This window comes from Pseudonaja textilis, chromosome 2, assembly GCF_049901715.1.
Source record: "Pseudonaja textilis isolate UNSWEBS1 chromosome 2, rPseTex1.2, whole genome shotgun sequence".
Classification (NCBI taxonomy): Eukaryota; Metazoa; Chordata; class Lepidosauria; order Squamata; family Elapidae; genus Pseudonaja; species Pseudonaja textilis.
This window is the reverse complement of record NC_141991.1, coordinates 197,820,047-197,832,628: the sequence shown is the minus strand read 5'-3', so window position 1 is coordinate 197,832,628 and position 12,582 is coordinate 197,820,047. Positions and strand designations below refer to the sequence as shown.

Genomic DNA, 12,582 nt, shown 5'->3' with positions numbered 1-12,582 from the left:
TCAGGGCAATCCACGAGGCTCCCACTCCAACCTCCAAAACGGAGCTGCAAGCCTTCTTGGGGCTGCTGAACTTTTACGCATCCTTCTTGCCCCACAAAGCCTCAGTAGCCGAACCCCTTCACAGATTATTGGACAAACAGTCACCATGGCACTGGGGGCACAAAGAAGACCAGGCGTTTAACGCCATCAAATCGCTACTCACGTCAGAGGCGGTGCTTATCCAATTCGACCCTAACCTTCCTTTAGTACTGGCAGCAGACGCATCCCCTTTTGGAATTGGGGCGGTCCTTAGTCACAGACTTCCCAATGGCGCCGAGGCTCCCATTGCCTTTTTCTCAAGAACGCTCTCGGCCACGGAACGCAATTACAGCCAGATCGACAAGGAAGCCCTAGCAGCTGTTGCGGCCGTGAAAAGTTTCACGAATTCCTTTTTGGCCATTCTTTCGAACTGGTTACGGACCATAAGCCCCTCCTGGGCCTACTGGCCGGGACAAACAGACCCCTCAGGTCCTTTCCCCTAGAATGACAAGGTGGACACTCTTCCTAGCGGCCTACTCCTACAAACTTATTCACCGCCCAGGCAAAACACTGTCCCATGCCGACGCTCTCAGTCGCTGCCCCTTACCCGCTCCGGCTGAAGACCCCGCTCCTGTCAACGCCATTTCGAGATCACCCAGTTGGACCTGCCCATCACCGCTCTTGACATCGCCGCCAAAACCAAGGCAGACCAAACGCTCGCCCAGGTGCTCGACTGGGTGAGGAGGGGGGCCAGGTGGCATCGTTGATAACAAATTAACTCCATTTAAGACTCGAATGCAGGAGCTGTCCAGTTTGCAGGGTTGTCTACTATGGGGCACTCGAGTGGTCATTCCGACCTCGCTGCGTACCCGAGTCCTGGAGGCGTTGCACGAAGGACACTGTCAGCCTCAAGATCTCTTCGGTACCCCAACTATTATCCTTTATTTCTCCCTTAGTATCTCTACTACTACTAGGCTTACTTCTTTCGGCTGTCATTAGCAACGGGGGGGAGGGGTAATTGTGGGGGGGAAGAGAGCTGGAGGTGTTTTGCATTCTTTTACTGTGGGCAGAAGAAGGGGGGGGATTTCTTCTTTCCAATTTTCCATTTCTTTCCTAGCCTCTATCCTTTTGCGCAGCTGCGAGGTCTTATCAAAATATGTCAAGGTCAACGGACAGAGGCCTCATCACTACCTGAAGATGCTCACATGATCATATTCGGAACTTTTAATTGGCAGAGACTTCTGGACTTTGGGGGGTGGGAACAATTCCATTTCTTTGTATGTGTGATCTGCGCGCCAAATTCTCACTTTCGGAATTCCATTTGTAGCTTCCTTTTCATCTTCCAGTAAAAGAAGAACTTTGCTCTGAACCATGGAGTCTGAGTATTTCTTTCTTGGATTTTGAAAGGAGCACATACCGACATTATTCCGAAAGTCCCCATCAGCCCACCCGGAGAAAACACCAATTTTTCTTCCGAGGGGGTTTTCACATCATGTCATCTCCAGCCAGCGAGGAGGATGAGCAGGGAGCTGTGGGGGGGCAGCAAATGCTGTTACCAGAGATGCCAGCCACCGATTTGTTAGCTGACCTTACACTGGAAGAAACTCCAACCGAGATGCCCAGATGGTCGTTAGGAGTTGGATGGAAAAATCCGGAAGACCCCCTCCTGGAATCACTGTAAGTCGAAGAGGTGCGAGGAACGGCTGTGGCAGGGGGGAGGAGATGGAATGCAGGCTGGACTGCCGGGAAAAGCTTTAAGGATGCTTCTGAGAAACCCGGCAGGGCTCCAACATATGAGGGGGAAGAGAGAGCGAGTTCAGCCTGGGGAAGTCGGGCTGCCACCACCCCCCTGGCCCATCCCACGCCGGCGCAACCACCAGCTCCCGTCTGGGGAGCCCCAGCAGCGGGGGTAATGCCTAGAAGACGCCACCCGCCCTCCTTAGATGTGAAGTTTGGAGGAAATCCCAAGGACTTGGGGTTTTTCCTGGTGCAGGTTGGAAGCTATATGGCAGAATATGAAAGGGAGTTCACCTCTGAAGCAGCCAAAGTAAGATGTGTTACCAGAACCCTGGAGGGGATGGCAGCTGACTGGGTGGTGACTCTGTATAATGATAACTCCCCCAACTGCGAAGCCTTGATGTTTTTATGACTGCCTTGAGGAGGAGGTTTGAAGACCCTCTGGCAGAGAGAAGGGCCAGGATCAGGATGAAAACCATAACTCAAGGGGGAAGATCAGTTGCTGACTACACCCAAGAGTTCAGACAGCTGGCATATCGCATTCGAGGCTGGTCCCAGGAAGCTCTAATAGAAGCCTACAAAGATGGCCTAAATGAAGAGGTATACCACATGTGCATCTCCAGAAGGGATCCCCATGACTTGCAGTTGTGGTACCTGTTAGCGGAAGAGGTGGAAATAGATCTAGCCCGAAGTAGACGCAGAGGAGGCTCCGCATGGAGCACCATGCTCCCTCCTCGGCTCCGAGAGATCCCTAAGCCCCGGAAGGGAGGGGTGATGACAAGGGCCAAATCCACTGCCTGTTTCGTTGTGGGAAGGAAGGCCACCGAATTGCGGATTGTCGAGTCAAACCAGATCCAAAAAGGACGGGCCCTGGAAGGAAGCCCGAATCCTCCCCAACCAGGCCTCGCGAAACCGGCTAACAATAGGGGAGGTTGTAGAAGTCACTCCCCCAGCGGAAAAAGAGCTGGGACCCCGACTCCTCCCGACGAGAGTGAGACCGACTGGAAGATGACGTCTCGGTAAGTCCCAACCGGGCCCCCTTACCATTCCAATTAAATTAAGGGTGCCCACCTCGGGTACTGAGGGGAAATGCTGGCCTTATTGGACTCGGGTGCACGAGGTGCCTAATTAGCATGAAAGTAGTTAAAGGCATGGGCATTGGACTGAGAAATTTGAAAACGCCCATATCCTTTTACCAATTAGATGGGTCTGAAGCGGGGTTGCCCTGCACGGTTTATAACGGAGCCCTTAGAGATGACCATGGGAACCCACAGCGAGACCTTGTGCTTTATTGTGGCTCCCGGATGGAACACTCCCTAATCTTGGGATTGCCCTGGCTTCGGAAATGGAATCCCCAAGTAAACTGGAGAAAGGGGTGGATACGGATTCGTACTGACCAACCTCCAGGGAGAGAGGAGCAAACCCCCTTAAACCGGGGGAGAATCCCCATCCCAAGCCCCAAACCCCTGCTGAGACAGCTTCCACAGGGGCCGAACGCATAGAAGGGGAGGAGAAAATCCCGAAAGAGTACTGGGACCTAAGAGAAGTTTTAGCGAAGAGGCCTCCGATGAGCTCCTCCCCATCGGTCAACCGATTGCAGCATTGAATTTCTACCGGGGTGACACTACCGAAACCAAAGATGTATTCGATGACCCCAAAGGAGTTAGAGGAATTGAGATCGCTTATCGACAAGAATTTGAAACGAGGGTTCATCCAACCTGCCAGACCTCGAGTGGCGGCCCCTGTGATGTTCCGCGAGAAGAAAGATGGCTCCAAGCGCTTGGTGGTGGACTACCGAAATTTGAACGCGGTATCCGTGGAAAATGTGTACCCTCTCCTCTAATGAAGGACATGTTGGCTCACCTGGCCAAGGGGAAGATCTTCACGAAACTGGACTTGAGGGAGGCCTATTACCGAATCCGAATTAAAGAGGGAGACGAGTGGAAAACTGCATTCAATTGCCCAATAGGTTGCTTCCAATTCAATGTTCTCCCGTTTGGCCTACAGGGGGCACCAGCTGTCTTCATGCAATTGATCAACCAAGTGCTCCACGAACATTTATACAAGGGGGTTTTGGTCTACCTTGACGATATCCTTATCTACTCGGAGACCAGAGACCAACATGTGAAACTGGTACGGTCCGTGCTGCACAAATTGCGCTGCCAAATTGTACGCCAAATTGTCCAAATGTGAGTTCCATCAAGAAAAGATTGACTACCTGGGATATCGTATCTCACCCGAGGGTCTTGAGATGGACCCGGAGAAGGTACGAGCCGTATTAGAGTGGGCCCCACCAAGAACCCGAAAACAACTTCAAAGTTTCCTTGGATTTGCTAACTTTTACCGGCAATTCATCCCATGTTTTGCTAAAATAGCCATGCCTATCACCAACCTCCTAAAAACAAAGGGAGAAGCGAAGCCAAAGCCTAGCCAGCCGTTGAATTGGTCTATGGAGTGCCAAGCCGCTTTTGAGAAGCTAAAAGACTATTTGCTGCCGAGCCAGTGCTAAAGCATCCGGACATGGATGTCCCCTTCGTGATCCAAGCTGATGCAAGTGATGTAGCGGTAGGAGCGGTCTTACTTCAATTAAACGAGAAGGGGACACTACAACCGTGTGCCTACACATCCCGTAAATTAACTGACACTGAACGTAGATGGGCTGTCTGGGAGAAAGAAGCTTTTGCAGTCTGCTGGGCTCTAATGACCTGGAGGCATTTTCTGGAAGGCGCGAGGTACCCATTTGAGGTTTGGACTGATCATAAAAACCTGGAGGCCTTAAAACGCCTCGGAAACTATCTCCTAAGCAAGTTAGGTGGGCCCAGTACTTCAAACGATTCAATTTCTTTCTGAAGTACATCCCAGGAGGAAAGAATTTTATGGCGGATGCTTTATCTAGGATGCCACAATACAACAGTGTTCGAAAAGAAGTGATAAGTCCGATTGTGCCCACCACACAGCTGGCAGCACCAGTGGTCACCAGGGCGCAAAAGAAGAAACAAGAGGCAGATCTGTCCAATGATTTGATCGAACAATTTAAAGAAGCTTTGAAAACAGATGAATGGTTCCAGGCAAATGCAAATAACTGCACTGTTAGAGATGGGTTAGCCTGGATGGGAGCGCGAAGCTGTATGTACCTAAAACACTGAGGAGCCAAGTATTACAACAAACTCATGATTCCAAGGCAGCGGGTCACTTTGGTTTCGTGAAGACCTTACACCTAGTGAAACGGCAGTTCTGGTGGCCCTCTTTGAAAAAAGACATTGAAACTTATGTAGCAAGCTGCCCAGTTTGCGCCTCAGCTAAGAGACCTCCCGGTAAGCCGCCAGGTCTGTTGCAAAATGTGGCCAGGCCAACTGCCCCTTGGAAGGAAATCTCTATGGACTTTATAGTAGATTTACCTGAGAGTGCTGGGCACACGGTGATCTGGGTGGTGACCGACTTGTTTTCCAAACAGGCACATTTCATACCTTGCACCAAGATTCCCTCGGCGAAGTCGTTAGCCAAACTGTTCATTATACACGTCTACAGACTGCATGGTGTTCCTGAACGTATAATATCAGATCGAGGAGTTCAATTTACCTCGAACTTCTGGAGGGAATTTTTGAAGTTGATAGGCTCCACCCAAGGGTTAAGCTCCGCCCACCACCCCCAAACTAATGGGGCCTGCGAGAGGACTAACGGGGTGCTAGAGCAATATCTCCATGTTACATAAATTATCAGCAAGACAACTGGGTGGACCTGCTACCTTTTGCCAAGTAGCGTATAACAACTCCGTTCACAGCAGCACTGGTTTTACCCCGTTCAAAGTGGCCACGGGACAAGATTTTGTACCCATACCTGAACTTCCTCGCGAGAAACCCAATATCCAGTCATTGGATGACTGGATATCTCAACTACAACGCAATTGGCCAGTCGCTCGCAAAGCTCTGGACGAAGCGCATCAATCCCATAAGAAGTTTGCAGACAAGAAAAGAGCCCCACAACAGTCGTATCAAGTAGGCGACAAAGTATTCCTCTCAACCAAGTATCTGCAAACCACTCAGAGATCAAAAAGTTAGGCCCTAAGTATGTGGGGCCCTTCCTATTGAGCGGTTGTGAATCCCGTGACAGTTCAATTGACGCTACCAAAGACTCTTCGTCGCATTCATCCTGTTTTCCATGTCAGCCTGCTAAAACCCGAACACACCTGTACATTGAGACCGACCCAGACTGATCCCCCCGTCCCATTGTTGATTGAGGGTGAACAACATTTTGAAGTTAAAGAGATTTTAGACTCTCGAAAAAGGAGGGGTCGCCTACAATATCTTGTAGCCTGGAAACATTTCCCCTCTCATGCTGAGTGGGTGAACGAAAAGACGTTAGGGCTCCTGACCTGCTAAAGAAATTTTATACTAAGTATCCTGATAAACCATAAGAATGTATGCAATGCTTAACATATCTTTTTATTCTCTCTTACAGGGACTAATGTCCTTTTTCTAGGGGGTCCGAATGTCAGCCTCAAGATCTCTTCGGTACCCCAACTATTATCCTTTATTTCTCCCTTAGTATCTCTACTACTAGGCTTACTTCTTTCGGCTGTCATTAGCAACGGGGGAGGGGGTAATTGTGGGGGAAGAGAGCTGGAGGTGTTTTGCATTCTTTTACTGTGGGCAGAAGAAGGGGGATTTCTTCTTTCCAATTTTCCATTTCTTTCCTAGCCTCTATCCTTTTTCGCAGCTGCGAGGTCTTATCAAAATATGTCAAGGTCAACGGACAGAGGCCTCATCACTACCTGAAGATGCTCACATGATCATATTCGAACTTTTAATTGGCAGAGACTTCTGGACTTTGGGGGTGGGAACAATTCCATTTCTTTGTATGTGTGATCTGCGCGCCAAATTCTCACTTTCGGAATTCCATTTGTAGCTTCCTTTTCATCTTCCAGTAAAAGAAGAACTTTGCTCTGAACCATGGAGTCTGAGTATTTCTTTCTTGGATTTTGAAAGGAGCACATACCGACAGACACCCTGGCATCGTGAGAATGAAAGCATTAGCACGCAGCTACGTGTGGTGGCCGGGTCTAGACGAGGACATTGTCAATTGGGTAAGTTCCTGCAACATCTGTCAGGAATCCCGTCCTGCTCCCCCCATTGCCACCCCTACCAGATGGGAGAGCGCCTGCGGCCCTTGGTCTAGAATCCATATCGATCTGGCCGGCCCCTTGCATGGGAAGATGTTCCTAGTGGTCGTGGACGCTTATTCCAAATGGATGTAGCACAGCTATCCACGACCACCACACTAGCAATCACCAACGTGTTAACGCGCCTGTTCGTTACGCACGGGCTACCCGACTCCATCGTCTCCGATAATGGCCCACAGTTCGCATCAATAGAGTTCAGCCGTTTTGCTGCCAACCTGGGCATCCGCCACATTTTCACAGCCCCATTTCACCCTGCCAGTAATGGGTTGGCGGAAAGAGCCGTCAGGACCACCAAAGAAGCCCTCGCCAGGTTCAGCAGGGATGACTGGCACCACAAACTCTCACGGTTCCTGATGAGCCAGCACTCAACCCCCTGTTCAGTCACCAATAAGTCCCCAGCGGAGCTCCTGATGGGCCGGCGCCTGAGGACTGTATTGGACAGACTTCACCCCAATTACTGCCCTGACTCTCCCCTCGCTTCCACTTCGGGGTTAGACATTTTATGTTACAGGAGCCTGTATTCGCGAGGAATTTCGCGGGGACCCACTATGGATGCCAGGCGAGGTCATCGCCATCACCGGGCCGAGATCGTATAGGGTCAGGCTGGAGGATGGCCGCGTCTGGAGGAGGCACATAGACCAACTACGGAGCGCCACAGCACCCTTGCCAGCAGAAATCCAGAATCACCAGACGAAAGGGAACCGCCTCATCCGCCTCTCAGCCTCATCGCACCCGACGTCCAGTCCGCACCAACAGCCGTTCCGGTCAGCCCGAACTCGGACAACAGCGCCCCGAGAGTTGACCAGCCTGATCCAGCCCACGGGAATTCGGTCCCAGCATCCAACCCTGTGAGTCCTGAGGATGCCCAATCCGGAGAGCGCGTTGGCGACACGCTGCCGGCTCAACCGTCACAGACTGATTCTGAACGGACAGACAATGCTCCCGAGCTGCGCCGTTCCGGGCGCCAACACAACCCCCCCCCGTCTACCTCAAGGACTATGCATGTTCGCATCTGGGGGAAGGGGTGTTATGTCCAGAGGACTCTAGGAGTTCTCACTCAGGTCCACTCACTTTGTGTGGGCGTTCTTCCCCCTTTCCTCATTGGTTGACCCTCTCTAGCAGCCAGCTATAAAAGCAGGCTGCGGGGTCCAACCAGTTGCTGATTGCTGCGAGCCAGTTCCAGGCGTGGCAAGCACCGTCAGCCCTTTATTGTTATAATAAAGTATTGTTGCTCTCATGCTCTGGTTCAGCCTCTCATTGCTCAAACTTAACACCTAACTTCAGAATCAACGGAGATTAGGCCTTCTTAAATAAAATCTAAAGGAAAGATTTTACTGTTCTAACTAGAAACCTGTGGTCAGGAAAAAAAACCCCCACATATTCAGAAGTTATCTTTGCTTCAGTTGCATTCTGGAAAATCAACATGGCAAATAGGATTGGAAAGGGAGACCTTAAACCCTTTGTCACTCGTGTTAACATTTCTGCTGCGGAGCGGTTGGTTCTCCCTCTGCTTAATCTACCTCAGAGTAAATGAAAGAATAGAGGCAGGCTCTACTAGGAGCATACAGGCTTCCTGTGTTTGTAGTTTTTTTGTAGGCCAAGGTAGGATAAATTTACCATGCAAAATTGCTTTAAGCTTAGATCCTAAACTTTGCAACTACGCGTTAAAAAACAGTAGGGTTTTTTTGGGGGGTGGGGTGGGGGGAAGCGTCTTCACGTTTTCCCTAAGTTTTCACACCAGGAGCTACTTGTGCTCCTTTGCAATGATGATGATGACGCGCTGTGGGGTGGGGGAGAGCCGCGGGTCTTCTTCTACCTCTCGTGTCATGGCGCCGGCACCCCGTGAGGTAAACAGAATGTGCCGGATGGAGAGAGGCCGGCGCGACCGAGAGTGGGCGGAGGAAGGCGCTGAGACGGTTTTGTTGTGCGACTGCGGCTGCTGCGGGCTTCCGCCTTGGCACAATGGACGGAGAGCAGTAACCGAAGGAAGGGCAGGAGCCGGCAAGCGGGCGGGGCAAGGGGCGAGAAGGCACGACCGGCGAGAGCCTGTGGCCCGAAGAAGAGCTGCTGTTATTCCCGTCGAAGTGAGTTCCGCCTTGTCCCCTGTCGACCCGTCTCTCCCGCCCCCTTGGGCGGAGTATAGGGGGACACAGCCTGACGCCCTCGGCCCCACCCACCTCCCTAGCTACCCACCCGCAGCCCCGCTCGGTGGGATTCCCTCTGGGGGAGGGGGGGTTTCCCCGATGCCAGCGTAAAAGCACTGTACTAGATGATGGAGGCGGACGTTAAGAGCTTGGAGCTCTGTCATCCTTGGGGCCTAAGTCATTACCTCGGTTAGAACTCCTCCTCCAGCTGTGGCTGATGATGCAACTGTTCCCTTGGGAAGGAGGACTCCCAAGTTGCCCCTGCTGTCATAGACGTTTTCGCGAATCTATTGTGTACTTCCTTTATCGTCTGTTTACCCTATTACCTATAACTATATAGCCTTCTGCGATCTGTTTTGGACGGCGACCTCCTTTCTCCTTAACTAGATGGGCTTGAAGCGTAGCTGGAGGGAGGAAGATCAGATTCGATTATTTGATCCATATTTGGCTCAGAATTAATGTTCAGATGTGGCAAGAACAGGTGTTTCATGTGCGGTCATTCATTCACTTGAGAAGGTTCATATCGGCTTAGGAAATATATGCTTTCTCAGCAGCAGTGAATGCATATACCCATTTTATTAAACGATGGCCTTTATTGTCTACCTGTCTTAACAATGCAATGTGAATGTGAAATGAAAAAAAAATCAGATGTCATTTTAGCATGGTGCTTGTAGATTTAGAAGCATTCCTGAAGATGCAATAATAAGGATGATGATGATGATGGTGATGATGCAGTAATTACAGAAATAAATCACAGTAATTTATCTGCAGGAATCTGTACCTGCAGGAACACTTCCTAATCTATAAACACATGATGCTAAAATGACATCTGATTTTTTTTTCCATGTCAGACTTTAATGTTAAGACTGGACTGATTACTTCTTTCTAGAAATATACTATATAGCTACCCTCGTGGGACATTTATGTGATTTCTTTGGGTGGAAAGAAAAATGTGGGAACACAGTGACATTATACATACTCTGGTAATGCTGTTTGTATTTGTTCAGGTGAATGCAGCCTTGACAGTTAGATGGAATTTGTTCTGCCCTGTCGCTTTGCCATATAAAGAGTGCAATGGAGCCTGTCAAGTGGCTTGTTTGCTAGTCTGTTGTCACCAGAGGGGAAGGAAGTTATTGGGTTTTTTATTCTTTTATACGTTTTTTGGTTGTTCTTAAGCCACCTAGAGTCAGTGAGTGGGTGGCCATATAAATCTAACAAATAGCTATTCTGAAAAATGTTTTAGTAAATCACATGGCTTCCTCATAGGCTTTGGGTGTTTCTAATAGGCACTGTTTTTACTACATAAACATACAGTACTTAGTAATGTATTCTGTAAATAGGCGTATCTGTGCTCAATAGGGTTCAATTTTCTTGTAAGATTTGGGTTTCTATGCATCTTTATACTTAAAGCTGTATTATAACAGCTTGGAAAAAACTTATAATCAAGCTCTTTTTAAAAAATTATTGTGTTCAAAGTAGCTACCTTGATTTATTAGAATAAAGTGATACAGAAATCAAATTTTCATGTTAAATAAAATTTATAGCATAACAGCTTGTTTTTATTTTGTCAGATTAAAATTTAGTATGTTTTATGTGGCATGCCTAGTAAATTATTTAATGGATTAACTTTTTTCAAGAAAACTTATCTTGGTTCCTCAAGAATTAATGAACAGAGTAGAATTGAAATATGTCCTCTTATAATTTGCCTACAATTATTGATTTATTTTTTTAGCTGGTCATATCTACTTGCATTTCTAATTGCCATTGATTCAACAATCTCAGAGCATTGCACTATGGAGATATATAAGCCCCTTTCTGAAGGTTGTCAAATGGGGAGACAATGACTTAATTTAAGTCTGAAAATGGGTGATTCCCTTCCTGGTGATGAAGGCCTCATTTTTAAAATCAGATTGCTGATTGGCAGTTGCATAAGGAGAGGATGTCATTTTAATGATCTACCATACGAGTCACTGAAATGACTGGGCTGGGATGGTTTGCTTTTGGAGGCAATTGAGCTACACATTGCATTTATATTATTTTTGCCTGAAATTAATGAGAAATGTCTCATTTTTTCTTAACCTGCTTCTGAAATTTGAGACTGCCAAAATGAGCACTGAGGGCACATCAACATATAGTCAATTTGTAAAATTTTAAGACTGGTACCATTTCTCTCTAAATTTCTGTCTCTTGGGAATAAATTTAGAATGTTACTTTAAAATACCACTGCATATTGCCACTTACCCTCTTATTTACTATATAGTCTTTGGAGCTTAGTGATTTTTTTAGGTACTGGGGGGACTTTAATGATCATTATTGGAATAACAGGCATTGTAGAATGCTAGGTATGTATGAAACAGATATTCAAATAAATTCCTAAAACATATAGGTTTCCTGGAACATTTATTCAGCCTTCAACCTGGTACTATTCAGTTGCTATACTTATCCTTCCCTGAATCCCCAGCCAACATGATACTCACACGTGAAACTATCAGGCTGGAGAACTTTGATTTAATTTGTTCTAGTTTGTATAGCTAAAATAGCATCCATCAATATTAGAACATTTAGTAATACATTTATTGTGTTTGGATGATAATCTTAGTTTTATAACATGATGTATTCTGTTGTGTATTATGTTAAACTTGAAAGAAACAGTACAGACCTCATACTGAAAATGTCCTATATAAGTGGCTTAGTTGTCGTTTGCTTCAGGTGCCTTGTGTCTTGATATATGGGACTGACAATTTGAACTGTCACATATGTTCCCATAACTATCCCATACTCTTGCAAGCACCTGATCTTATTTTGAAATTTTATTTTAGTTTTTTCCATCATCCACAGGGAAAGAGTAAACAGTTATTACAATGGGCGATGCTGCAAAATCTTGCTATACAAGACGTAATAAGGACTGGGGACTTACAAATGAGGAGGATTTCCAGAAATGTGCTTCACGTCAAGTGATGGACGATTGTGGAAATGGACACAGTAGCAAAGTGGACACCAGGTTTGAAAAAAGAAAGGGAACATCAAATGATTATGGAACAAGTCCTAGAAAGGGAGCACATGCTGCTTTGAGTAGTCCAAATTCTTCAAAAAACATTGTTTACAATCAAGGGGCAAGAATAAATGATTCTTCAAAAGACCAAATTAAGAAATGGGTGTCTGACAACCATCAAGCTAATTCCAGCAATTGGAGAGAATTCAAATCCACAGCCCGGATACCTGTGATTATCAGACCACAGAAAGAGTTTCCTCATGAATGTGAGAGTTTAGGAGGCAGAAGTGGGAGAAGGCAGCTCTTTAGAGACCTCACAAGTGAAGATTTATCTGATAGAAAAGGAAATTCTGGTAATACAACTTCTGTAGATCATCACTCTTCCATATTTTTCTGCAGTCATTACTAACTATTGAAACTATTCACACTATTAAATATTGAATAATTTGAACCATTAAACTATTGAATAGTTTGATATAAACTATTGAATATTGGCTACATCATTTAGAGTT

General features: G+C 47.2%; 1 protein-coding gene across 2 annotated transcripts in view; it reads left to right on the top strand.

Moving 5' to 3' along the window:
* Positions 1-8,826: 8,826 nt before the first annotated feature.
* Positions 8,827-12,582, top strand: part of TUT7 (terminal uridylyl transferase 7) — a 37,288-nt gene continuing 33,532 nt past the window's right edge. Inside the window, exons 1-2 of one of the 2 annotated variants that reach the window (XM_026703876.2) lie at positions 8,827-9,018; positions 11,917-12,423. In XM_026703876.2, the coding sequence (XP_026559661.2) occupies positions 11,940-12,423 (484 nt within the window). In that variant the 5' untranslated portion in view covers positions 8,827-9,018; positions 11,917-11,939. The remainder of the gene's footprint in view (positions 9,019-11,916; positions 12,424-12,582) is intronic. The other variant, XM_087926801.1, reaches the window with a different exon arrangement.